Source organism: Pimephales promelas, chromosome 2, assembly GCF_988280905.1.
Source record: "Pimephales promelas chromosome 2, fPimPro1.hap1.1, whole genome shotgun sequence".
Taxonomy (NCBI): Eukaryota; Metazoa; Chordata; class Actinopteri; order Cypriniformes; family Leuciscidae; genus Pimephales; species Pimephales promelas.
The window spans coordinates 8,919,372-8,946,536 of record NC_142770.1 but is presented as its reverse complement, the minus strand read 5'-3'; the positions used below and the strand labels follow the sequence as shown (position 1 = coordinate 8,946,536).

At 36.2% G+C, this 27,165-nt stretch overlaps 2 protein-coding genes across 2 annotated transcripts in view; both read right to left on the bottom strand.

Annotated features, from left to right (window-relative positions):
- aox6 (aldehyde oxidase 6) overlaps positions 1 to 18,729 on the bottom strand; it is a 65,199-nt gene extending 46,470 nt beyond the window's left edge. Inside the window, exon 1 of the mRNA XM_089134527.1 lies at positions 18,621 to 18,729. The gene's annotated coding sequence lies outside the window, so the exon portion shown is untranslated. The remainder of the gene's footprint in view (positions 1 to 18,620) is intronic.
- Positions 7,119 to 9,111, bottom strand: arl4ca (ARF like GTPase 4Ca). Its single transcript, XM_039682959.2, has one exon. It carries the CDS (start codon positions 8,640 to 8,642, stop codon positions 8,064 to 8,066), a length of 579 nt encoding a protein of 192 aa, XP_039538893.2. The 5' UTR covers positions 8,643 to 9,111; the 3' UTR covers positions 7,119 to 8,063.
- Positions 18,730 to 27,165: the final 8,436 nt, after the last annotated feature.

The window sequence follows — 27,165 nt, the reverse complement described above, 5'->3', positions numbered from 1 at the left end:
ATTACTTTTGGATGGTACATCTGATAGCATAGCATAGCAGCATAAATTAGAAGAAAGAAACTTTAAGGCATGAACTGATAGCCATCTGGTAACCTTCTCATTCTCCGCAAGCATCACACTTTGGCCTTGTTTGCTTATAGCAAGAGATAATGCAGGATTGTTTCTCTAGAAATTGTCGAAATTCTTTCACACAGTGCTGTCAAGAGCAAACAGTCAATGACCTTGCAGGACAGCAGTGAACTACACCCTGTCGCAAGCATGTTACGTAACAAAGAGCTCTCAGTTTAACGGCCTGCCTCAATAATAGGGTTGACCGAAAACACGCCAGGGCACCAAAAAAACTGTGTCTCCCCACTGACAGGAACACAAAATGTCTTGTTTATTCAGTGGTATGTTAACTGTTGTCTTTGGCTCCTATTAAAACAGCTTGCCTGTTGTAGATGAACAGTTTTACAGACGCAATGGTGTCCAGCGATGTCCATATGGCGAATATTTACCTCCCTGTGAGTTCTTTATTCCTGTCCTGACACTTGTGTTAGGAGTTAAGTCTTTCTTTAAGCCTTGGCAAACAGCTGAAATGACTCAGATGCTAAACTGGCGTTAACGGTTAATCCCTTTCCCTCCCGCCGAGTTGGGCTCTGTCGAGGGCGGGTATTACAGGTCAGAGGTCGCAGTGTTAAACCTCCCGATTCACAAAATCTCAAACTTGAGTAATGTGCTAAAGCTGAACATATGTGGAATTATGAGACTACAACAACCAGCGACGTTTTGAACTTAAGCCTATCTATCCATCCATCCATCCATCCATCCATCCATCCATCTATCTATCTATTCTGTCTGGCTATCATTCTGTCTGTCTGGCTGTCTATCAATCTGTATGTCTATCATTCTCTATCTCTCTGGCTGTCTATCTGTCTAATTACATTTTTCTATCAATCTATCATTCTATCTGACTGTTTATCTATCCATCTGTCTGACTGGTGGTCTTATCTATCTATCTATCTATCTATCTATCTATCTATCTATCTATCTATCTATCTATCTATCTATCTATCTATCTATCTATCTATCTATCCATCTATCTATCCATCCATCCATCCATCCATCCATCCATCCATCCATCTATCCATCCATCCATCCATCCATCCATCCATCCATCCATCTATCCATCCATCCATCTATCTATCCATCTATTCTATCTGGCTATCATTCTGTCTGTCTGGCTGTCTATCAATCTGTATGTCTATCATTCTCTATCTCTCTGGCTGTCTATCTGTCTAATTACGTTTTTCTATCAATCTATCATTCTATCTGACTGTTTATCTATCCATCTGTCTGACTGGTGGTCTTTATCTATCTATCTATCTATCTATCTATCTATCTATCTATCTATCTATCTATCTATCTATCTATCTATACATTTGGCTGAATGTCTATACATTGTAAATAGTTTGTGACTGTGGTTTCTGACATTGGATTGTTCCCATAGAATGCAAGCATCATCATATTTTGACCTCGTCACCAATCAAAGCCCTTTGATTTGACTTTTTCGGCACAAAGGCCCGAGGCACGGCACAGTATGTCATAAACAAAACACAAATCCCCTGGAAGCTCAGCACTGACAACAAAACATGAAAGCTGCATGCATTGTATTTTTAAGACAGCACTGATGTTGGCATATACGGCACATTCCTATAGACTTAATCCAGACGGTGTGATTTAAATGGCCCGAATGCAAAAACACCCACACAGGATGAGAAGATAAACAGAGAGAGACTTGATAGCACTGAACTACTAAGCAGGATTAATCAGTTCTCAACAATACGCAGTAAACAAACAAGGCGCCAAAGCAATGTCTTCCATATCCATGAGCTCAGAAATGAATGATGCATCGGCTGAAAGAGGAAGACAGAAAAAGATGACAGGAAGGTGAGAGGGGGTGGGTGAAGAAGTTGTGGAAAAGTAGGCCACAGAAACAGGAGGGAGAATGAGAGATTTCTGTTTAGGTTAGATATCGGTTTCAGCACAACAAAAGGTGAGAGAAAAACCAGAGAGGTAAAAAGGCAATCTTGGTCTTGGGATGAACAATGAAAAGTGGTCCTATGTACAATGAAAAGTGACCTTGTTATATATCAGCAGAAAAAGTTGCTGTTTCAGAGATTTAGACATTTATTATGTTTTGATGAGAGATTATGAAAAATAATGCACATTGATGAATCATGCACAGTAAGACCAGCAGAAATATTTAAAGGAGCTGTATGTAAGAAATTTGTTTCAAATAATCATAAAATGGCCCTGATATGTCACTACTAGACATTAAGAAATCATGTCCGTTTCAAATACTTATATCACTGACAACAGTAGTCCGGCCAGGATATTGTCATTGTGTTTAGGTCTGATGCTCCACCCTCCACCTATCTACCAATCACGAAGTCAGTAGTGTTGCAGCATCCGGGTTGCCAGCTCTGCTGTAGTTACCACAGCTGCAGATACAAACGTGTCGGATAAAAATTTTTGGATCCTGCAGCCAATCTGGCAACCTCGAGTCAGGGGGGAGGGGGAGGCGATACACTGCTCTACAGTAATTTGAAAGTGATTGCAGTACCAGTTTTGGCCACAATCTTACATATGGCTCCTTTATAAAATCATTAACATCATTGGATTAATGGATTAATGTATAATCTATTGTATATTATTGAATAAAATAATTTATTTAAATAAATTTACATCTAAATAGTATATTTATTTTTATATATTATTTTATTCAATAATATACAATAGATTATACAACAATATGTAGATTCGATATATTTTAAAATATATCGAATCTACATATTGTTGTATAATCTATTGTATATTATTGAATAAAATAATATATAATATAAAAAAATATATATACATTCAAACATGCACATTCTGGTGACTAAATTATGACTGGGTGTGGGTGAACAATATAAATAAGGTCAATATTGATATATTGAGTGTTATTCAGGGTCAAATTATTTTGTGGGCCAGATTTTTTTTTTTTCCAAATAGTATTATTACACCAAAGTATTTTTACACCAAAATAATGCTGTAATTCAGTGAGAGACAGAGACGCATAAATGCATGAATACGTTTCTAGTGGTTATTCATTTCTGAGAGCATCTTTTCAACCATAAATTTCTCCACTCATTTCAATCTGGTTAGCTGCAGAATGACGAGTCTAAAAGCAGGCAGAGAAAGAGAACGCTTGGAGAAGAGGACAAGAAGTAACGTGATGAAAAATGGAAGGGAAAGATGGGTAAACAGGTGTCATACAAAAAGACGAGCAAAACAAAATAGGCATGTCATGACGGGCAACAAACTCCCAAATATTTCAGTCAGAAGATCCAGGTGTGTTTTCCAACGCTTCATGGATTTACCCAGAAAACCGGGATGGAGGCGTACGGGAAAGGGGTATATTAATAGACAAATTCTTCGGTATGACCCAAATAGAAACAAAAACAATTTTCCCTGCCCCTCAAAGCCCATTTCGAGTTTAACTCTTAGGAGTTCAAAATACGGCCTTCTCAGTGTCTGTCTAGTTTATGAATTATGTCATTGTTCCACAAACATACAATTTGCATGCAATTGTACAAACGGCTCATTACAGACAGCAGAACAAAACATTGGCTGCGATTTACAGACTAACAAATTACATTTTAATAACTTATTTTAATAACTGTTGTAAAAAGATACTCTGATATCTCAATTTCCATAATTATATGTGTAATCCCTGCCTTCAAGTATGATTTCTTTATTCACAGTAAACTCATTGGGAAAATTAAAAACACGCATTGTATCACATTGACTGTCTTGCACTTCTGGCTCAGTTGTCACTAAGATCCCATTTCTGGCCTTTTCGTATATTTCCAGTGGGTGCTACATTAATTATTAAGGTCTATTAATAGAACCCTATTACCTGCTGCTCCAAAAAAAGCCCATCATTCCCACTGCCTGGGTTTTTAGATAGGTTGATGTTAAAATTAATTATCTATATCATATTTCCTGTCGCCTCTGTGGGTTTCTGGATCTCTCTTCTTGTGACACACCTTACAGAATTTTCCACTCAAGGCCATGGGTTCATTGGGATGATGGGTAATTAATGTGGCTGATATGGCGTACCCCTGCGATTGTGAGCATAAGCGGAAGCAGTACAAATATAGAAAAAAGATCTTAGTCTCATTTTTATCAACCATAAACCAATATAACTGTTTTAATTAGGGATGCACCGATATGAAAATTTTGGCCGATACCGATGACCGATAATTCTTTATATTTGAAAGCTGATAACTACGGAGGCGTATTGCATTCACTTGAAGAAAAAAAATCTACTCTGTTTTTCTGAATTAATGAGTTATTTTTTCATGAGAAAAAAAATTTTGCTCTGTTTTTCTGAATTAACAAGTAAATTTTTCATGAGAAAATTTTTTTTTGCTCTGTTTTTCTGAATTAATGAGTTAATTTTTCATGAGAAAAAAAAAATTTGCTCTGTTTTTCTGAATTAACGAGTTAATTTTTCATGAGAAAAAATTTTTTGCTCTGTTTTTCTGAATTAATGAGTTAATTTTTAATGGAATTTTTTTTTTGCTCTGTTTTTCTGAATTAATGAGTTAATTTAGAAAAACAGCAAAAATAAATTCTCATGAAAAATTAACTCATTAATTCAGAAAAACAGAGCAAAAAAAAAATTCCATTAACTTTTTTTTTCCTCATGAAAAATTAACTCATTAAATTCAGAAAAACAGAGCAAAATTTTTTTCTCATGAAAAATTAACTCATTAATTCAGAAAAACAGAGCAAAAATTTTTTTTCTCATGAAAAATTAACTCGTTAATTCAGAAAAACAGAGCAAAAAAAAATTTTTCTCATGAAAAATTAACTCATTAATTCAGGAAAACAGAGCAAAAACTTTTTTTCCTCATGAAAAATTAACTCATTAAATTCAGAAAAACAGAGCAAAAAAAAATTCTCATGAAAAATTAACTCGTTAATTCAGAAAAACAGAGCAAAAATTTTTTTTCTCATGAAAAATTAACTCGTTAATTCAGAAAAACAGAGCAAAAAAAAATTTTCTCATGAAAAATTAACTCATTAATTCAGAAAAACATAGCAAATTTTTTTTTTTCTCATGAAAAATTAACTCGTTAATTCAGAAAAACAGAGTACATTTTTTTTCTTCAAGTGAATGCAATACGCCTCCGTAGATAACCGATATATCGGCCGATAAATTTAAATCCAAATTTTTATCTAATTTAGATAAAGCCTAATTACAAAAACAAAAGTCTCACAATTAAATCCATGTCCCAAGCGCACGATTATAATGATGTTCTCATTATAGTGTTGTATAGCCGATATGACAGATTTGTGCTGCACATGTTGTACCGAACCGTATTTTAATTTTTTTTTAAGAGATTTCAATAATATTTCAAGAAATTCAAAAACAAACAGTGCTCAACAAGTGTCTCAGCTATTTATCGGCTTTAATATATCGGCCACATTTTCTTACCAGGCCGATAACGATAACATTAAAAATTAGCATATATCGGCCGATACCGATATGCTGGCCGATATATTGTGCATCCCTAGTTTTAATAGTCTAGTTCATGATCATGTTGTATTCAAGTGATCAGTAAACTTAACTTAAAAAAAGTGAGGAAACCTGTTGCCTAAAAATTATCAAGTAAATAAGTGTCATGTGTAATTTAAAAAAAATAATAAGTTATGTGGAATTGTCATGTTCTACTTTTTCAATTACACATGAAGTTTAATAATTAATAATTTTAAGAAAACGTGGTTCCTCACTTTTTTTAAGTTAAGTCAATGAATAACTTTTATCTAAAATATATATATTTATAAGTATTAATAAAGGTTATATTAATATTTAAAGGTAAAAATTTATTTAATACAAATATCATGATATGCATTATTACTTTTTTTTTAAAAGAAGTCTACATCATTCATAAATCATTCTATTTTGGTGCTCAAAAAACATTTCTTATCATTAACGTTGAAAACTTTTTGCTGCTTAATATTTGTGTGGAAAAAATTATAAATTGGGCTACGGAATATATTAAAAAGGACGCTGAATAAAATTGACCATGAGTGACATTAAAGACATTTATAATCTTACAAAAAAAAAATGCTCTTCTTTTGAACTTTCTATTAATCGAAGAACCCTGAAAAAAAAGTAAGGAAATAAATCCTGGTTTCAACGAAAATATTAAGCAGCACTGATAAATAGGAACCATTAATAATTGAGCAGCAAATCAGCATATCAAAAATGATTTCTGAATGATCATGCGACATGTGAAGACTGATATAATGGCAGCTTAAAATCCAACTTTTACATCCCAGGATAAATTACATTTTAAATTATATTAAAATAGAAAACAGTTCTTTTAAATAATAAAAAATATTCACAATATTACTATTTTCACTGTATTTTCAGTCAATTAAATGCAGCCTTGCTAAAGCACAAGCACATTACAAACAAAAATTCCTACCGCCATATGTCCAACCAAAACCATGAACCAGTATGAACCATTGACCTTTCTAATTTTCTAAATTGCGACTGATTTCTTAAAACAGCACAGCATTTTAGCGTGACAGATTTTGCAAGCAACATATTCCTTAAAACTTCATCAAAACCATAGTACAGCCTGTTAAATTTGTGTTTTTGCCCACCCAGCAGGTGTTGTGTTGCACGCCTCTAGGCCCCAGTCACACTCCCATCAGAGGGATTTTTCCGGCCCATTGTGGCTTATTTTAATTACACAATGGGCGAGCTCTCCTATTAATATCCATTTTCAATCTCGCTGAGCACTAAAAGGTCATTATCCCAGTCCCGAGAGTGTTTGTGCTCAAACGTGAGCACGTGTGGACCTAGCTCGGCCAGCCTGGAGCTAAATCAAAGGGATTTACGTCGTCCAGCGCAGTGGAATCATGTAGATCTGACAGCTCGGGGAATTATGGGTGATGGCTGTTGTACCAAACGGCAACTTTAATTACAGAAAACATCTCGCCGCCCGCGATAATGCTGAATGCAGACTTTCCTCAAGTGTTTCAGGTTGCAAACCAACAAAACGTTACACGTGTTCTGTATATTTTAGTATCATTTATTTTTGGCATCATGTGCATAAACAGTCTTCATTTCACTACATGGTTTCATGATACAGCAAACTCTGATTGTAGTACAAAGTAGCATTTTAACAAAACAAACATGTTCAAAGTAGGCAGATGGAAAAAAATTGGAAAAACTGCATTGGAGGAACTATAAGGTTCAATGTGCTGCTAGTTATGCAAGAAAAGCATAATGTACAAAAAAATCGATTTAATTCAGTTTATTTAAGGAATGATTTTGTAACAAAAGCACAGGCTACTGTTTATTAGCAATATTTATGGAGTTAATATCAAGCAGCAACATGGGTCCGGCCCATTTTTTTTTTCTCTTATTTTTATGCATTTTAATTTATTGGCTAATTACATATTTTCTCGCTATTTATTTAAGTAGTTTTTGGTTCTATACGCAAGCATATTATTAACCACTGTATTTTTTTTGTAACACTTTATAATAACTTTCACTAATAAGTAAGAAACATGCTTAAAGTGTGTAATTTCTGCACAACAGCACCACAACTAAAGATTTTCCAGGTTTCCCAGATGTATCAGCCATTGGTCGGCCAAACAGATTGTCCTGCCGAAACTCACGCCATTGGTTGTGGCAAAGATGCTATATTGTTCAAGTAAGCTGTGTAAATGTTTTAACACGTCACAGTTATCAGATCAAGATTTCATACGGATATTTATGCAAATATTATTAATGAAAGTTAGTACAAAGTGTTACCAAATCTGGCATACCAAGGCAAAACCCATCAAATCTTTCATGGCAATTTTATTTAGTACAATTCTGTCATCATTTACCCAAACGTACTGTAATTCTAAATCTGTACGATTTTAGTTTTCGATTCGAGTAAGTGATGACAGAATTGTCGTTTTTGGGTAAACTATCCCTTTAAATGTCTCCACGAGTCTGCAATGGTCTATCGCTTCTTCTTCTGTTTGAGAGATTTCCTTCGTTTGACGATCATCTCGTAAAGTTTGTCCATTCCTTCATGGAGACCCTCGCCGATGATGGCGCAGGCCGGTTGGACGTGGTACGTGGTGGAGGGACTGAGTTCATGGAGAGCCAGCTGCTTCTCGATCTCGGTGACTGTTAGGGATTTGGGGAGGTCCTGCTTATTGGCGATCACCAGCAGAGGAGTTCCTTGGTTCTCTGCGAATTTCGTGACTTTATGCAGTTCCGTCTTGGCTTCCTCGAGCCGGTCGACGTCTACCGAGTCCACCACGTAAATAATACCGTCCGTGCAGCGGCTGTAGGATTTCCACAAGGGTCTTAACTTCTCCTGTCCGCCGACGTCCCAGAAGTGACAGCTGATCCCTTTGGCGGTGCCATTGCTGAGTTTGATCTTCTCCGTGTTGAAGCCGATGGTGGGAACGGTGTTGACGAATTCGTTAAACTTTAACCGATACAGTACTGTGGTTTTACCGGCCGAATCCAAGCCTAGCATCACGATGTGCAGGGACTGGAACGCTGCGATGTTGGAGAACCCGTTCCCCATCTTATGATAAATGTGTAACAATCAATAAATCACATAGCAACGTCGCCTATCTCGCCTCTTTGATCTCGAGGCTTCCAGGCTTCAGATTCATTGGTTGTTTAGCATCCAAACTGAGACGACTTTCAGTTTTGAAGGAAAAAAACACCAGGTTATGATCCCATAAAGCGATCCATTGCATTCTTATCCATGCAAACCCATTAAAGCATCCACATCAACCCAGGCAGGTATGCATGGTCGGTCTGGGAAGGGCGTTGGGTCCTCCTCCTGTTTTCTGATGATATGTTGTACCGCAGACCGCTGGCCTCCGTTTATCTCCTCACTACGAAGAGTTCACGAATAGATCTCTTCCACACACAGCATAAATCCGAGACTTGTAAGGTCAGGGAGCGAGGCGTTTCCTCAGTGGAGATAAAAACAAGCCGACAGTGAGAGTAGACGGAGGTTTCCCCGCTCTGCTCTGACTCACACTGAAGCGCTGCTGCTGCTGTCTGTGCGTGTGCATGAGGAATACAAATCTGTGCGAACTCCTCCCACACAGGCAAGCAGAAGCACCAGTTCAGAAAGTCACATCCCAACACTGCTTGTACATCCCCATGTACAACATGAGGTACTGCGCACACAAAAAGTTTGCTGCTTATATATACCCATATATTTATTTATATAGGTTTGCATGGACACGGTCACCTCTGATAATAACAGATCGCTATAAAAAGTAATGTAGATAATGCCTTTTCTGTATAGCTGCTTTGAAACGATATGTATTGTGAAAACCACTTTACAAATAAATGTGAAATGGATTAATATATATATATATATATGCGTGTGTGTGTGTGTGTGTGTGTGTGATTTTAAAATCTCAAATTTGATGTATTTAAATTGTAAAATGTTTATTATAATTATTATTATTATGGTGAGAGATATTTTTTCCCATATTGAGTGCATAGATTGTAAAAAAACTAGAAACGATTAAAGGATGAATCATTTAAAGAGAGACAGTGCTGTTGAGTCTCTTTAAGAATTTGCTTTGTGAGTCTGCTGACACCTGGTGTAAAATATATGTATAACAGTCTCTGTTAAATCTGTTTAAAATAACTTTTCACTGACCTAATTATCTAAGTATTACTACTACTATTATTATTAGTATTATTATTATTATTTTATTTTTTATTTTTTTGGTGTATAGTGTTTGTACCGGTAATTGTTTGTTGGTATGCATGGCTTTGTGTGTCTGTCCTCGTTTATGGGCCTGTGTTGGATTAGCTCTGGGTGGGGGTGGGGGGTATTGGGTACAGGTGAATTTTCGGTCCCACTTTGTAATGTTTATTGTTAATCATATTTGTCACCTGGTGTTAAAAAAAAAAGTAAAATTCATTCAATAAAAAAGTTGGAAAAAAAAATTCATCATTAAAATGAAACACACACACACAAAACCCCAACGTGTGTGTGTGTCCGCTTCATCTGAATTATCTGCACACATATATTGGATTTGGCAAGTTTTATGAAAAAAAAAAAGGTTTTAAAAATTATATATATGAATAAATAACACACACGCACAATTATATAAGTATATATGTATACAGTGCATCTTAACAACTCAAATGTGACATTTATTTAAAGTTGCTTATTATTTTAATTATTGTTGTTATTATTATTACTAAGGTGAAAAAAAACACACCAAAGCTTTAAGAAAATACTTAAAGCCTTGTAATAGTATCTAATTGCATTTGTTTTTTTAATATTTTTAAGATTAATATTATTTGCTTGTGCATTGAGTGTTTATTTAGGATTGTTGACTGCCAAAAAATGTAATGTTGCCTTTCTATCACTAGATGTCAGGATTGCAGAAGTTTACAAAAAGTGTATCCCTCCCTGAGGAGAACATCAATTTCTTTGTGTTTTGAACAAAAACGTTTGTAAGGGTCAGTATAAAATGTAATTTGTGTAAAAAATGTCAATTAGTTTAACCCTATTTTTATCCAGCTTAATGTGTATAATGTTAATTAGTTCTGTCATTTCTGACATGTTTAAGTGAATTGTTTTACAAAGTCTAGTTTCTCACACAACGTCGCAATTAACTCGGCTGTATTCGGACTGTCTGAGAAAAATAAAATGAGTGTGAAAGAATGTCAAAGCAAAAAAAGGATTTAGAGAAGAAAACAAAATAGCAAGTTCCTGCCATTCTGACAGTCCTCCAAGAGGAAGGAAAGGGCTCAGGAAGGAGTACGTGGGTCTTACAGAGGAACTGGTTTATTGTGGCCGAACAATTCAATCCAGATCAAAGCCTGCTTCACATTCAAATGGACCTCAATGAAGAGCACAACTTCCTTAGTTAAACCTAGCATGCTGCCTACCTAGACAGCATTTAAAGGGATCATAGGTATCCTGACAAGAAGAATGTCGCAAAAAGATATCAACAATATTATGTTGCTTTCTGAGTTCCCTCGTTTTGGTAGAAAAACACAATCCCAGAATGTGTTGCAATGAGGGAGAAAAAGTCCAAAAGTTGTGAGAAACTACCCAATATGTGTGTGGTATTATGTTTTGAGTTCCAGCAATATCTTCTCAAGGGACAATACTATTTGGACAATACTAAGAAATGTTGAGTTTGTTGCCCAGCCCTGTTTGATTGAACCCCGAGAGACATCAAACCTTATGCTACTCTTACATCCTACATCGTCTTTTGGAGTAAGAAACTCTTTTGTGGACTTTCAGACCAGAAGTTTTAATCAAACCAGTTGGTCTTTACCTTTTTTTGTAATGTAGTCTTCTGAGTTGTTATTAAATTGGATTGTTTAAATGTAATAATTACATTTAAAATGTCCTATATATTTACTTATTTAATTTAAATGTATCATTATTTATTTTTAACACTATTATTAATGGTGTTAGGCCTAAATGTAAAAAGAAAAAGGATGGTATTACATGCAACATGCATTTGAATCCCAAAACTTCAACTCTGTGATCTTCATTAGACCTTTATTTCACATTTTGTCCTCAGAATAGTGGAGGATTTTGGTTCTTACAAACCTTTCAAGTTGAATATTTGAGAACTGATGCCAAGGGGACGTAATCCTCAGGGTTAATCTAACTCCAGCTTCTCCAGAACATCTAGCGTTCTTTGTTTGTATGGAGACCAAGTCCTCCTCGGGGAGTTCCTTTGAGGTTCCTCCGAAAAACATTGAGCAAACAGACCTACAATTTCATATTTAACTCCCTTACGACACCCTCTCACTCTCTCGAATGCTAAGCGGCCTCTTACGTTAATGTGTTTTGGCGTACAAATTTGCTGTCAGCACAATCTTCTCATCTCCTTTCTGTTTTACCCACAAGAGCTCTTGCGTGAGGAACAGGTAGACGAGGAGCCGCATTAACATGCAGAGAGGGTACGTAACCGAGCAACAGGCCTGAATGGGATGTGCTGCTAATTGGTTTCTGTTCCCGTGAGGCTCATCGGTTTTGTATTCAATGATGCTGTAAGATCAACCAAGACACGATCAGCGTTCTTACATCAGATCAGGGTGATCATCTCTCTGGAACCACTGGCATATCAAATTAGATCTTTTTTTGTATCTCAATTGTAGAGCCGGGCCGATACGATTCAAATATTTGTTAGTTTTGAAATCCGATATGCCGATATATCGGCCGATATTTTATTTTATTTGTATTTTTTTCTGAAACGCGCAACAAAACACTAACAGATTTCCCTAACATTAGTTATTTGTAGTTATTTATGAGTTTAACTAAAATAAAATGATCATGCATTTTAAAAAGAAACTTTTATTTTATTGTCACAACAGAACAGACTGTTGATAGTGGCATTAGCTAGCTTTGTGGTTAGCTAGTCTATGATGATCCTTAATTTAGCAATGGATAACGTCATACTGCAAATTGCAAAACATACATTTTCAATATAACAGGCCAAGGAGAGATGATGCGTCTCATTGCTATAACTGTCACACGCTTTTAAAGAAATACTTCAGTCGCATTGCCAAAAGTTAAAAGGACAGCCAGTCAACTACACTGTAACAACGTAACGTAACTATTACTAGCTGATTCCGCTTCACTCTCGCCTTATTTAACCGCAGCAAAACTGGACATGATAGTCACAAATTTTGTCATGCTTATTTGAGTCAAGAGAACTGATGGGGACGTTCTTTTAATTGTTATTCAAGCAATGTATGTCTTGTGACCAACTCAACGAGTGTTTTGCTAACAGGGACGGTGTAGAGTGCCCTCTGGTGGACAAACTATACAACTCCAACACTCATGACATTGTTCAAGCGTGTTTCGTCCGTTTTTATTTTTCTATTTTTGAAATAATTATTTATCGGCCATTATAACTGGCGATACCGATAGTTTGGAAAATGCCTGATATCGGCCGATAATATCGGTCTGGCTCTACTACTAGCGATGTTAGTGAAGCTACTTCGAGCTTCGCTACATATACATATTAGTTTACTTTATTGTCATTCAAACATGTTAGACATGAAGGAACGAAATTCGTTTCCCAGGTCCGGCAGCGTAATACAGAATAAATAACAATTCAATCCTCAGATAAACCCCAATAAAACGTATAAAATGGATTATATATATTACATTAAAATATATATGATTTGAGGTCTGCCAACTTATTCGGGTTTACAGTGTACTTCATAGATTTAAGTTATAGTAATTGAATGGAATTAGTACTATTAACTTTATTTACCCAAATTATCTTAACAATAAGTTATTGAGTTACTTGGAAACAAATCAAATATTTTTTTTATGCTTAAATTGTTTGAGTTAATAAACTTCTCAAACGGTTTGAGTTTGAACAAACTCATCAGGTTTTACGGTTCTGACAATTATTTGAGTTATGCGATGGACGTTCATTTTAAAACTATTGACTTATTTTTTCTTATTTCAGGGATTTTTTAGGATCAACATCTTAGACAAAGTTGCTATGAAGTGAAACGCCTCTTATCTTGTTTATCCCCCCTCCCCCCCCCCCCAACCTTCCCAGCATGAACCCATGAGAATCTCGTTCTCTCTCTTTCCGCATTTGCTCAGGTGAAATACAGTCCACCTGTTAGCCACAAAGCTCAGCCAAGCAAGAAACTCATGTTTTTCACAACAGATGCAAGCGCACACCAGAGACACCATCTACCCCTCATCGCACTGAAAATCATTAGTGCGCCTTTGAAACAGATGGAATCAAGTTTGTTTGTGACATGCTGAAAGTTATAAAGCATGCCTGTACACGTTTTAATGCAACAAGGCCTTTGAAACCGTTCAGTTTAGCGAATAGAGATAAAGAGCTTTGAAATACATAATGCGGAAAAGGAAGGCATCATGTTATTTAACATACCCACAATTCTGTATTGACTAATCAACATCCATGATCAAAAGCTGTATCTGATTCATAACAGCCTGGTGTCTTGGGACTTAGCTTGCTAATTTTCCATGATTGACTTCATAATTAATTTTCTGCATACGCAGCTCTCATTGGCACACACCTTTAAGTCGAAACTGAATAAGAATTTGGTTTATCATGTTTAATTGCCGATGCCAAATTGTAATGAATCAAGCCAAAAACTGGAATGAGACCCTAAGCACTAATCCGAGGCAAGGCGATTCTCAGGAAACAATGGCCTTTTGTGTGTCCATGTGTGCCAAAAAATGAATACTTATGGAAATGATATATTTGAAATACTTAAGTGTTAAATGAATGTAAATGTTCATTGCAATTAGATGAAAATTTACGGATTTACTAACAGCTTGAGCCACACTAATTTGCTCTGTTTAGTAAATCTGGGCCTAAATGTAATATCAAACGACACAAGAGTTAATTATAATCCAGTAGCCTATACTTTAACATACAGTATCCTTTAGTATTTTAGTCTACACATTGAAGAAAGTGTCCTTTAAAGCACAACCGAAGATTATAAACGCATGATGATTTAAGCCAACCCATTCATTTCGTTTTCAGAAGGGTGCTCTCTAGCGCCCCCGTCAAAGTGTCATTACGTCACAAAAGTACAGACTCACAGGAAGACCGCGATTGAGTGCCATTTGGGACAGGGCCAGTGTACTCTTAAGTACAACTAGAACACTTTTATTGTTTATAATGAATTGATTGAGGAACACTAAGGAGGTTGATGTGTAACTTTAAAAAATGAATGAGGAGGATGGTAGTGAGTGACGTCCCGGGTCACTAAAGACCCGAGGTATGGGTTTAAGGGTTAGGCTAATAACTGCAACAAGATTGAAATAACGTTGCATTTCGAGGTTAGTACTGATAAATAACTTGCTTAGCAAACTGTGACTACATAAGAAGTTTAGAGATGGGGTTCATTTTTAGGTAAATGTTTAGTTCAGAATCAATTTCCATGTGATCAAAGTCAAATATCAGAATCTGAGGCACACAGGCTTCGGATCTTTGTGAAATATCACCTCTACACACAAAGTCACGAACTCTGAAGGACAGGACTCTACTGTGCCATATCTCCCCACAGCGTCTGACAAATCAAAGCATGTCACATCAGTCCAAAACCCATCGGGAACAAAACCCAGCATGGAATGCATATTTAATCAGCTGATCTGTGAGTGGCCTAAAGGGTTGTCCCAGTGACAAAATGCAGCCACAAGAGAGCTCATTTATTTCACACAGATCGAGGGAATTGAAAAAAAAAAAATATTGTAAAGTGCTTCACAGATATTTTTTTACATCGTCCTGCCGGCCTTATGACCTGACCTTGGGGAGTGTTTCTTAAATTAAAGCCAATGAATTGAGACTGAATTCTTTGCTGCTGCAATAGAGCGTATCAGTGACCACTCTTTTTCAGCGAACTTAGTTCTAAGTATTGTTCTCCTTTATTTTCTCCATGGTTTTAAACAAATTTCAATAAAGAGTTTTAAGCAACAAGCCCTGTGACATTTGATTTGGAGCAAAAAATAATTAAAACATTAATCAAATGAAAAAAAGACTATGTACTTGTTTTTATTTTATTTTATGGAGAATAAACTCCATGAAGCATTAAAAATGATCTCAAAAACTTTTAAAGACTAAGTCATTGATTTCAAGTATAAAAACAATATACAAAAAAATAATAATTTTATTAAGTCAAAAGTATATAAATAATAAATATAAAATAAATAAAATATATTTAAAATGAAATATTATTTTTTTGTGAAATGTATTGACAGGCAATGATTATAAGTATAAAACAATATTTCAAAATATTAAAATTTTTACAGTCAATAAAAATAGATTAAAAAACAATATCATTTATTTTTATATTTTTTTTATAAAATGTATTTTGTCAAATGTATTCACTGATTATAAGTATAAAAACAATACATTTTAAAATAATACTTACTCTTAAATTTTGAAATGTAATATTCTACATTAAAATATTTAAAAATGTAATTTAAAACAATTAATATTCTAAATTGTATTTTGTAAAAAAGTTGTGTAAAAAAGTGTAAAAAAGTTGCTGCCTTACATTTTTCAAGTAGCCTACAATCACCTTGGATGTTTAAGTCAATTCAACTTAAATGACATTATACTGACTTAAAAAAAATGAGTTGAATCATAAAAGTTAAAAATTGCTTAACTTATTTCAATGAGTTAAAGCAGTGTAAAAATATGTCACAACTCATTGATCATATATACATCATTTTTTTGCAGAGTAGTTGAAAGTGTGAGAAGACCAAATCAATTCAAAATTCTTCCCTGATTGGTGGATATTTCTTCAGTATTTCTTTAGAAATTAAACATTATCCTTTAACTGTCAATGCTTTACAATAAGGTTCTATTCAATGAACACAGGGGACATTATGTTTTCAAGCAAAATAAAAAGATCTAAATGTCTTGTTTGTTAGATATTTTGTAGCTGAAATGGAGATTTAGATTTCTCTCCTGGCCTTAACTTGATTGCATTATTCTTAGGGTGTGTAAAGATAGTCTTTCTCCATCTCAAAAGGTTGTTTTCCCATGGATGAACTGATGCAGGTTTCGAGGTGCATTTCTTTTCCTGCCATTGTCACTGAGCTTTTGCATTTACTGTGTAATTATGGAAATGAGCTCTGTCGGGGCAACTCAGCGAGCACAATCTGGGCACCTTGTGAAATTGGAAATGAGTTAGTCGCTTGCCTGCTACAGATTTAGGAGATAGGAGTTCAGTTACATAAGGATGCCAAAAGGCAAGGGGAGATGCTTAAGGGTTTTATTGCACTGAAATACACAGCCTGGCCAAAAAGAAAGAATAAAAAAAGATTACTGTTTGGATTTAAATAGGAAAATGATTAAAGAGTCTATGATTGGATAATTATGGTGATTATTATGTTTCTAGCATGTTGTTTAGCAACAGTTCTTCTAACACTAGGCTATAGCTCGTTATTTCTTAAACAAGCATGTAGGAAAACCAACCCGATCTCACGAGAATTCGTACAAATTTTACGAGGTGGCTAATTCGAAACAATTCGTATGACCTCACTCGTACAATATCATTGATATCATAATTGACCTCACTCGTACGAATTAGTACAAAGAAAAGTTTGTAGGGAACATGAAGAATCATTTTCACACATAACTTCCAGTGTGAAAGTCCAGACCTTAAATTCACTGAAAGTGTTTGGGATGTGCTGGAGGAGGCTTTACAGAGGGCTGGACTCTCGATACGTTCGATATAAGTTCTTGACCAAATATTGATGCAACTCTTGATGGAAATACATGTTGTGATGTTATTTCCATCAAGAGGTGCATACATTTTTGGTCAAGATCTAAAAAATTACATTTATTAACAAAAAGGTTGCAGTTACAATAGCGATCACATAAGATGCTAATAGTGAATGCTGACACGCCACTACCATGGTGCTTGTCTTGTGATAGGCCTATTGTATTATGGAAATAAAGTAATAATCACTCTGTTGAAAAAGAAAAGCACGGTATTACCAATGTGTCTATTGCCAAATAAACATGTATTTGTCCCAAAAAAAATAAAAAATAAAATTGCATTAGGCCTACCTACTTTTTATTAGAGTAGCCTACTTGAATGAAATTTTTTTGCACTCAAGAGACCCACACTGAACATCAGCACAGATAACAGTAAATCACCCTAAATATCCAACAACATTGTGGACGTAGAGAACAACAACACAGCAATGGTGGTAACATGCAATCACCAGTCCAACAGCTAAAATGAATCAATAAATAGTCAAATAAATAATTAATAATACACTATTAAAAAAATCTATGTGCCTATGTCTGATCTGTTCAGTAACTGAATGCTCCTCGGCACAAATTATGTAATGGCACATTTAGATTTCATTAGGGGCATTCGAAATCTATAAAATTTGGAACAGCTAGAGTGAATGATGATGGAAGAACTATCCATTTTTGGAAGAACTATCCCTTTAAAGGATAGTAGTTTTTTGGGAATAGGCGCATTTTACTATAATATATTTTAGTATATTTGTATATTTTTTTCCTACTATGGAAGTCACTGAGACCAGAAACTGTCTGGCTACTGATATTCTTCTAAATATCAGAAAATTGGCTAAATGGATTTGAAAATGGTAAAACTTGACTGTTTAACTCTGGGGGAGTTGTAAAATTAGCCTATTTCCAAAAAAAGTGGAGTATCCCTTTAAGTCACAATGTTTGCACATTTTACTGAGGCTGGATTCATCCATTGCAAAGTTAAGCTTAAGGAGATATTGATTTATTCTTCTAACTATTATCCGTCCACTGCACTCTATAGGGAGGGAGAGATATTAATTAAAGGACTTTACTTCAAGAGCAAAGTCAGTTCAAGCACTCTCACTTTCTTTCCTATTACTGTATGTTTTTTTCCCACCTGTCCGCACATCATTCACCTTCGCAGGTCTGAACCATCGGAACAGGAATATGAATTAGGCCCAACTCAGCTGCTCCCTCAGGAACAGTTTCTTCCGTTTTACTGCTAGATTAGCTACTAAACGAGGCTGTTTACTCACCTTTCATTTCTGCTACGAGACAAACGGGTGTTAATGACTCACAGGATGCTGGGTATTCAATTCAAAGAAAGGAAATATAAATTCGTCCCCTGCCTCAGGCTTTGTGTGTAATGTTCGCGCGCACGCGCGCTTTTGTCCTCTACATTATAGCCTATTGCTGACAGCTGTGTGTTACTTAGTGGTTGTTGTCATAGAGACAGCGCATTAGAAAAAGTGTTAGCGATCATTGTAGCATATTTCCCCCGCAATAATCTCTATCTGCAGCTCCTATATACCCATGTTGGAAATTATGAGGCAAACACACATAAACACACCGCTTAACCCATACAGAAATGTATATTCACATATATGTGGTACACTGTAAAATATATTGAAATATATTTTGGAAATATATATATTTTTAAACATATTGCATTTAAACATATTATATTGCTTATAACATAAAGCTTAAACTGTCATTCGTTTAAATATGTGTACATATATGTGCAAATATATATAACATATGGAGACACTCATGCTATGTGGCATTACTTAAATATTTAAACAGTAGCTACATTTCTTAATATATTTACATTTACAGATAACGACAATATTAACATATATATTATCCATTAATATATATTTACATATGCAGTTAACTAATATATTTAGATATACATGTATCTATTAACGTATATTATAAATTAATATATTTTCATTTACAGATAACTAATATATTAACACATATTATAAATTAATATATGAACAAATATTGAACATTAATGTATTTACAAAGATGGATATCAAAACATATTGACTAAGAAAAACATGTATTTGAAGATTTGCAATAAAAATGGATTTACATATGTGAAAAATATTAAAGGGGGCCAAAATAAAATATTTAAATATATTTCTAACATATTTCAAAATGTATTTAAATACAAGTAAAACATATATTTTCTTCTATTTAGAATTAATAGATTAAAATACATGGAAATGTATTTATTACTAATACACTTCAATATATATATATATATATATATATATATATATATATGTGTGTGTGTGTGTGTGTGTGTGTGTGTGTGTGTGTGTGTGTGTGTGTGTGTGTCACAGAACTGCTATCTTCAGATTTACGGTTTGTCTTCAGATTTAATGTTTCTAGTGAACCGTATGAGATGAAATCGAGATGGTCTCTGTGCAATAAACCTTATACTAACAGGGAGAAAAATAAAATAGTTACAAAACTGGTCCCTTTAGGTATTGCACACGCCATTTAAACCTAAAATCGAATCAGGTCCACATTATTTTGACATTCCCTGAGTATTAGATCCAGCTTCTTTACAACGCAATGACCTCTTCCCCTTTAGCCAATCAGCCTGAAGCATTTCCTCGTTTCCTGGCAACCGTCTGGAATGTTTTCCCGCTGTGTGGCCTTGCCTCCTTGCAAAAAGCTCTCAGTGTCGGCTGCCCATTATGATGCGTAGTGGATGGCTGGAATGTTTAATTAACCCAATTTTGCAATGGATGCCTGAGACAAGCAATTATGTCATCAGAATGATACATTCATTTAATCATTGGCTGCAATGCGGGCTTAATAAAAGGAGCGGAGGATCATGATGGTTCTTTTGTTTGTCTTGTGTGAAAGAAAACAAGAATGTTGGTTGTTTGTTTGGTTGAGGTTTTTCTGTCCCACTCTTTCATTTGCTCTTCCATTTCTGCCACTTGTTTTGCATCTGTGCTTGAATTTCAGTCTCGATCTGATGTCGATGAGAAGCGAAGGGTGTGAAATAAACTGAGAAGTGGAAGTGGAGGTTCATCCTCTTTTGCATCTCGAGAACTTTTACTCCTCAGAGAGTCCTCACGATGAATCCACCAACATGAAAGACTCCAGTAGATTATGAAGAAAACGGATCAAACGCCTTTTTTTTTTAAACTTAAACCCTAATATTCCAGTAGAAGACACCTTTAAGTCACTCCTCAGTTCATTTATTCATTAAAGAAAAGCCCTATTATTCTTTCTCATAGAAGTTTGGCTTTGAGTGAATCTCACGGAAATGCCCACATCACATTTCATTTTCATGGCAATTATGATTTTTTTTTAAAGTGTCCATTTTTTATTGTTGGACATTATAATAGGCTAATTTGCATTTAGAAAGAATTTGTAGAGAAACTGTGCCGAATTGTGATGGAAACTGTCATGATGCAAAAGGATATTAACATATTAAAGAAATTTCAAAACAAACCTTGGTCTGGACATGTTCTTGAGAGGTTTTGTGAGATTTTCAGGAAAAACAGCCAAACTATCTTTTTAACTTGACACCGTGTCCTAACCAGACGCGATGCGATAAGATCCCAGGGACAAATCATTAGTCTGTCCACACTAGACGCGAAGACGCGACTGCGAGATGCGTCAAAATCAATCAAACACCACAGCCAATCGGAACAGCGTGTGGGCGGAGTCTCGCGACAAGTACACAGCACCAGAGAGTAGCCTAAAATACATAATCAAATTCACAAATAGTTGCCTGCAACATTTAAACATTATTAAAAATACATAGGCTACTGAGTCTTTCTCTAATACACTTGGTTTTTTTTCTTTATTCTAGTCAATATTTTATAAAAATGGATACATCAAGTAGGCCTACTTCAAAAGAGAGAAAAAAAACAAGCATAAAATATAGCTGCGAGCAGCGATTGCGGGCCCAAGCCGGTGGCACCGCAACCCTGATGCCTTTAGTTACCTAAAGGCACCGGGATGGTGGTACCACCGGCTTTGGCCCTTTATCGCTGCTCACAGCTATATTTATATTTAATATAAAGCCGGTGGCACCGCCACCTTGGTGCCTTTAGGGTTATTCTGTATGACGTGCAAAAACGTAACCCCCACTTTGACTGTCGAAAAGAAGTGTATTGTAGAGCTTGCATCAATGCGGACTCGATGCGCTGTGCGCTGTAACTCCATGTGGCTTTAAGCGCATCATTCTCCACTCGGGATGCGCATAAGCGTTTTGTGCCACACTGTACTGAGCCTTTCATATCATAATGCAATGACAGATTATTAATTGCCTTTCTTGTTCTGTTCTATCTATTATGTGTTGATAAAAGATAGGACAGAGCACTAAAAACCTCAAACAAAGCACTAAAAACTTAAGCTGTTTGCTGTGTAGTCTGAGAATGAGCTGTTTGATTTGCACCCTCTTCCTCTTCACTGTCCTCCATAAAAACCAGCTATCCAGGTCCATGTTGTTCTAGAAAGTTTGTATGTTGCTGCCTCATTTAACATCTCTGCTATACATTTAAAACATGTTGTCTCAATTTTATAGCAGCCATGGCTCTATCTAAAATAATTTATCTTTTTGATTTTTGTTATCTTGTTTTTCATGAATGTATTTTACAACAATACAAAGAGCAATGTGTATTTACCACTAATATAGTTTGTAATGGCTTTTTTTGTCATAGATTATAATCATATATTTTTTTGGATTTGTTATTTATCTTTATAATGAAGTTGTCTGTATTAAGTAGATTGTGTTTAACACACACAAGAGTGGCACCAAACACAGCTCTAAAAAAACTTGACACAATCCATCATTCAGCCATCCGTTTTGCCACTAATGCACCCTATCACACTCATCACTGCGACCTGTATAAACTGGTGGGTTGGCCCTCCCTTCATACCCGGCGGCTCCATCATTGGTTTCTCTTCATATATAAGACAATTCTGGGCAAGGCACCTCTCTATTTGTCATCCCTATTTCATGCCGCTCATAACACCTATCACACAAGATCAAGTAATTTGATTAAATTTAGTATCCCCCCTACTTCTACTACCTTTGGACATAATGCCTTCCGCTTTGCATCAGTACACGACTGGAACATACTACAAAATACCCTGAAACTTACATCTCTGATCCCAATCTCCACCTTTAAGCAAAACCTCGAAAATTACATAGTTGACTCTTGTTCCTGCTGACAATCATGAACCATATTTACACACTTATTTAAGCACTCTATTCGTTTTCTTTTTCCTCTTTGTTGTCTTTTTTATTTTTATTTAGCTGCTTGTTCTAAGTGTTATGTGTTTGACTATGTACAGCTGTACATTATGTTCTTAATTTTTCCTGTAGCCTCTTGGCCAGGTCATGTTTGTAAATGAGAAGTGGTTCTCAAACATTTTACCTGGATAAATAAAGGTTAAAAAAAAAGAAAAAAAAGAGTGATTTATCAGTTCAACACATAGTTATAGAAATTCTACTTTATCTAAAAAAAACCTGCACTTTATACACACACACACACACATACATAAATACATGTAAATAAAAATACAAAAAGAAACATCAAATGTGTTTTTAGTCAGAGTATTATTTTATACAGAAACAAATATTTGTAATTCAGAAAAGAATGAAGTTAGTGTTTTAAAATCTTAAGGAAAACAAATATATTGAAATATAGCACAAGAATTTTAAATTCATTCAGCTTCAATTACAAATACAATCTTACTTTTATTTAAAGCAAACTATACATTTAAAAGATGGGGGTTATATGCCTATTTTGTCATTTAAAAAAAATACAAAATTGTTATGCAAAAAGACAAGGACTTAGAGACAAGGACTTATAGGAAAAATCGCAGCCAGCCACACTGTGTGGTTCAAACATACATAAACACAGACAACAGCCCTCCCCTCCCCCTACACACACACGCACATGCACACACACACAAACACAGACAACAGCCCTCCCCTCCCCACACAGACACACACACCCACACACAGAGAGAGAGAGAGAGAGAGTGAATCGCAGGGGAAATAAATCCATTCAAACTACAATATCTGACTTTCTGTTGCTCAGAGCGAATGACTTTAAATTGGAAAGTTGATCGGCTTGACGAGAACAATATACGTGGAAAGTTTTGTAACTGTAGGTAAAATGAGCAAAGTTATAACACACTTTATGTGTCCTTTTTTAGTCATAAAATTCATTTCCTCGTCACGGCCAGACCGTTCGAGATATCAAAAATCCGTCCGGAATTGAGCATCCTCAATGTCTTGACTTCATGCACACCGAGTTTGGTTGTGATTGGTAAACACATGCGTTGTAATTTGATGTATTTCTCCTAGGAGAATTATTCAAACAACCCATAATTCCCAACTTCCTTCTTAAAACTTAGAGCACGAAAGTTGTTTGGCCTGATGTGATCTTTAATTGTACCGAGTTTCATATTAATTCATGCAAGTGTGTTTGATTTATGGACAAATTTTCGAATCCCAGTCCAGGGGGCGCTGTCGAGCCGCCCTGCCACGCCCGGTTACCAGCTTCAGCCCGGCCCTGATGGCCATGGGTTCTGACCCGTGTGCAAAGTTTCAAGAGTTTTAGAGGATGTTAAGGCCCCCGAAAATGCCAGAGAAGTTGCACACAGCAAATAAAGGGTTAAAATTAACCTGACAGGCGCCCCTCCTCTCACTCACACAGAGGGACACTGAGAGACTGGCAAAATTCTGAGATTTTCTCTACATTCAAACAAACATATCTGACTTTCTGTGGGTCCTAGCTAATGAGTGTCAATTAGAAAGTTGTCCGGCTCGAGGAGTACAATATACATACTGATTTTTGTAACTGTAGATAAAACTAACAACCCCACTTTTGTCAAAAGGTGGCGCTACTGAGCCCTCACCACACCCGTTTCTGAAACGTTGCACATGTCTACTGGCTAATAAATGTGATGTGTCTGTCGAGTTTCATGCAATTTGAAGCATGCTTAGAGTCTCAAAAGCATCCTAAAAGAATGGTAAAGTTTGATGCGTTGCCACGGCAACAGTTTCAAAGATATCAAGAATCCATTCACAGGTCTACATCTGCCGTATGTTTACATTATACAGATGAAGTTTGAAGCAAATCGGGTAAAAATAAAAGGGTGATATCAAAGCATTTTGAAAATGACACACTTCCTGCTACCAGTTGGTGGCGCTATAACTTTGACTCGCAATAGTCACATCCATGTGATCGTCCTCTTACAGCGAACACACTGCTGAAGTTTCATCAAGATCGGTTGATGTGTGCTGAAGTTATGATACACTTCCTGTTTCACGTTTCTCGCCATAATTTTGTTTCCTCGCCACGGCCAAACCGTTCCAGATATCAAAAATCCCCTCGCAAACTTTCATCCTCAATGTCTTGACTTCACGCTGACCGAGTTTCGTCGAATTTGGATCAAAGCTCTAGGAGGAGTATTAAAAATTCCATTGCGAGTGTTTTACGAACAACCCTCAATAGCCGACTTCCTGTTGGGCTGGGGTAAAAAGTAAAAGCGCGAGGTATAGATGAAACGATGAGATCAACATGTGTACCGAGTTTCATATTATTACATGCAAGCGTGTTTGATTTATGGACCAAGTGTTCGGACCCCGTTCCAGGGGGCGCTGTCGAGCCCCCCTGCCACGCCCGGGTACCAGCTTCAGCCCGGCCCTGATGGCCGCGGGTTCTGACCCGTGTGCAAAGTTTCAAGAGTTTTCGAGCATGTTAAGGGCCCCAAAAGTGCCCGAATAGTCGTTAGAAAAATAAAAGAAAAAAAAAAAAAAAAAATATAGCTGCGAGCAGCGATGGCGGGCCCAAGCCGGTGGCACCGCAACCGCGGCTCCTTTAGTTACCTAAAGGCACCGGGGTGGCGGTGCCAAAGGCTTTGGCCCTTTCATGATTAAATGTTAAAACGGCTTGCCATAGTCTGTCATTTTGACTAGTCACAATTATGTTACAGATATCTTAAATGATAATACAAACTATCCAAAATGTAATTACGACTAGACAGAAAGACATTGTTGATATCTAGAATGTTAATTTCCGGATAGGCAAACTTAGCTTTTAAATGTTAAAAGGGCTTGCCATACACGGACGTAGGCTCAGAGAGAGTCTCACCATATTCAAACCAAAATATCTGACTTCCTCTTGGTCTGAGCTAATGACTATGAATTAGAAAGTTGTCTGGCTTGAGGAGTACAATGTATATAACGATTTTTGTAACTGTAGATAAAAATAACAACCCCACTTTTGTCAAAAGGTGGCGCTATTTAGTCCCTGCACCATGCCCGTTTCTGAAACTTTGCACATGTCTACTGGCTAATAAATGTGATGTGTCTGTTGAGTTTCATGCAATTTCAAGCATGCTAAGAGTCTCAAAAGCATCCTAAAATAATTTCAAAGTTTGAAGCTTTGCCACGGCAACAGTTTAAAAGATATCAAGAATCCATTCACAGGTCTACATCTACCGTATGTTTACATTATACAGATGAAGTTTTTCATCTGTTTTTCATCGTTATACAGATGAAGTTTTTCATCTGTTTACATTATACAGATGAAGTTTTTAATTCATATTATTACATGCAAGCGTGTTTGATTTATGGACCAAGTTTTCGGACCCCGTTCCAGGGGGCGCTGTCTAGCCCCCCTGCCACGCCTAGGTACCATCTTCAGCCCAGGCCTGATGGCTGTGGGATATGACCTGTGTGCAAAGTTTCAAGAGTTTTCAAACCCGTTAAGGGCCTCAAAAGCCATTAAGAGTCTCAAAATCATCAAAAAAAAAGAATTTTAAAGTTTGATGCGTTGCCACGGCAACAGTATCAAAGATATCAAGAATCCATTCACAGGTCTTCATCTGCCATGTATTTACATTATACAGATGAAGTTTGAAGCAAATTGGGAAAAATAAGAGGTTGATTTCAAAGCATTTTGAAAGTGACACACTTCCTGCTGCCAGTTGGTGGCGCTATAACTTTGACTCAAAATAGTCACATCCATGTGATCATCCTCTTACAGCGAACACACTGATGAAGTTTTATCAAGATATCTTAATGTATGCTGAAGTTATAACACACTTCCTGTTTCACGTTTCTCGCCATAATTTCGTTTCCTCGCCACGGCCAAACCGTTTGAGATATCAAAAATCCCCTCACAAACTTTCATCCTCAATGTCTTGACTTCTTGCACACCGAGTTTGGTTGTGATTGGTAAACACATGCGTTGTAATTTGATGTATTTCTCCTAGGACAACTATTCAAACAACCCATAATTCTCAACTTCCATTTTAATTGTCGTAAAACTTAGAGCACGAAAGTTGTTTGGCCTGATGTGATCTATAATTGTACCGAGTTTAATATTAATTCACGCAAGTGTGTTTGATTTATGGACAAATGTTCGAATCCCAGTCCAGGGGGCGCTGTCGAGCCGCCCTGCCACGCCCGATGACCAGCTTCAGCCCGGCCCTGATGGCCATGGGTTCTGACCCGTGTGCAAAGTTTCAAGAGTTTTAGAGGATGTTAAGGCCCCCGAAAATGCCAGAGAAGTCGCACACAGCAAATAAAGGGTTAAAATTAACCTGACAGGCGCCCCTCCTCTCACTCACACAGAGAGACACTGAGAGACTGGCAAAATTCTAAGATTTTCTCTACATTCAAACAAAGATATCTGACTTTCTGTGGGTCCTAGCTAATGAGTGTCAATTAGAAAGTTGTCCGGCTCGAGGAGTACAATATACATACCGATTTTTGTAACTCTAGTTAAAACTAACAACCCC

What these genes read in the sequence shown, in the direction of transcription:
- arl4ca (XM_039682959.2), bottom strand. Translation starts at nt 8,642, where the DNA reads ATGGGGAACGGGTTCTCCAACATCGCAGCGTTCCAGTCCCTGCACATC.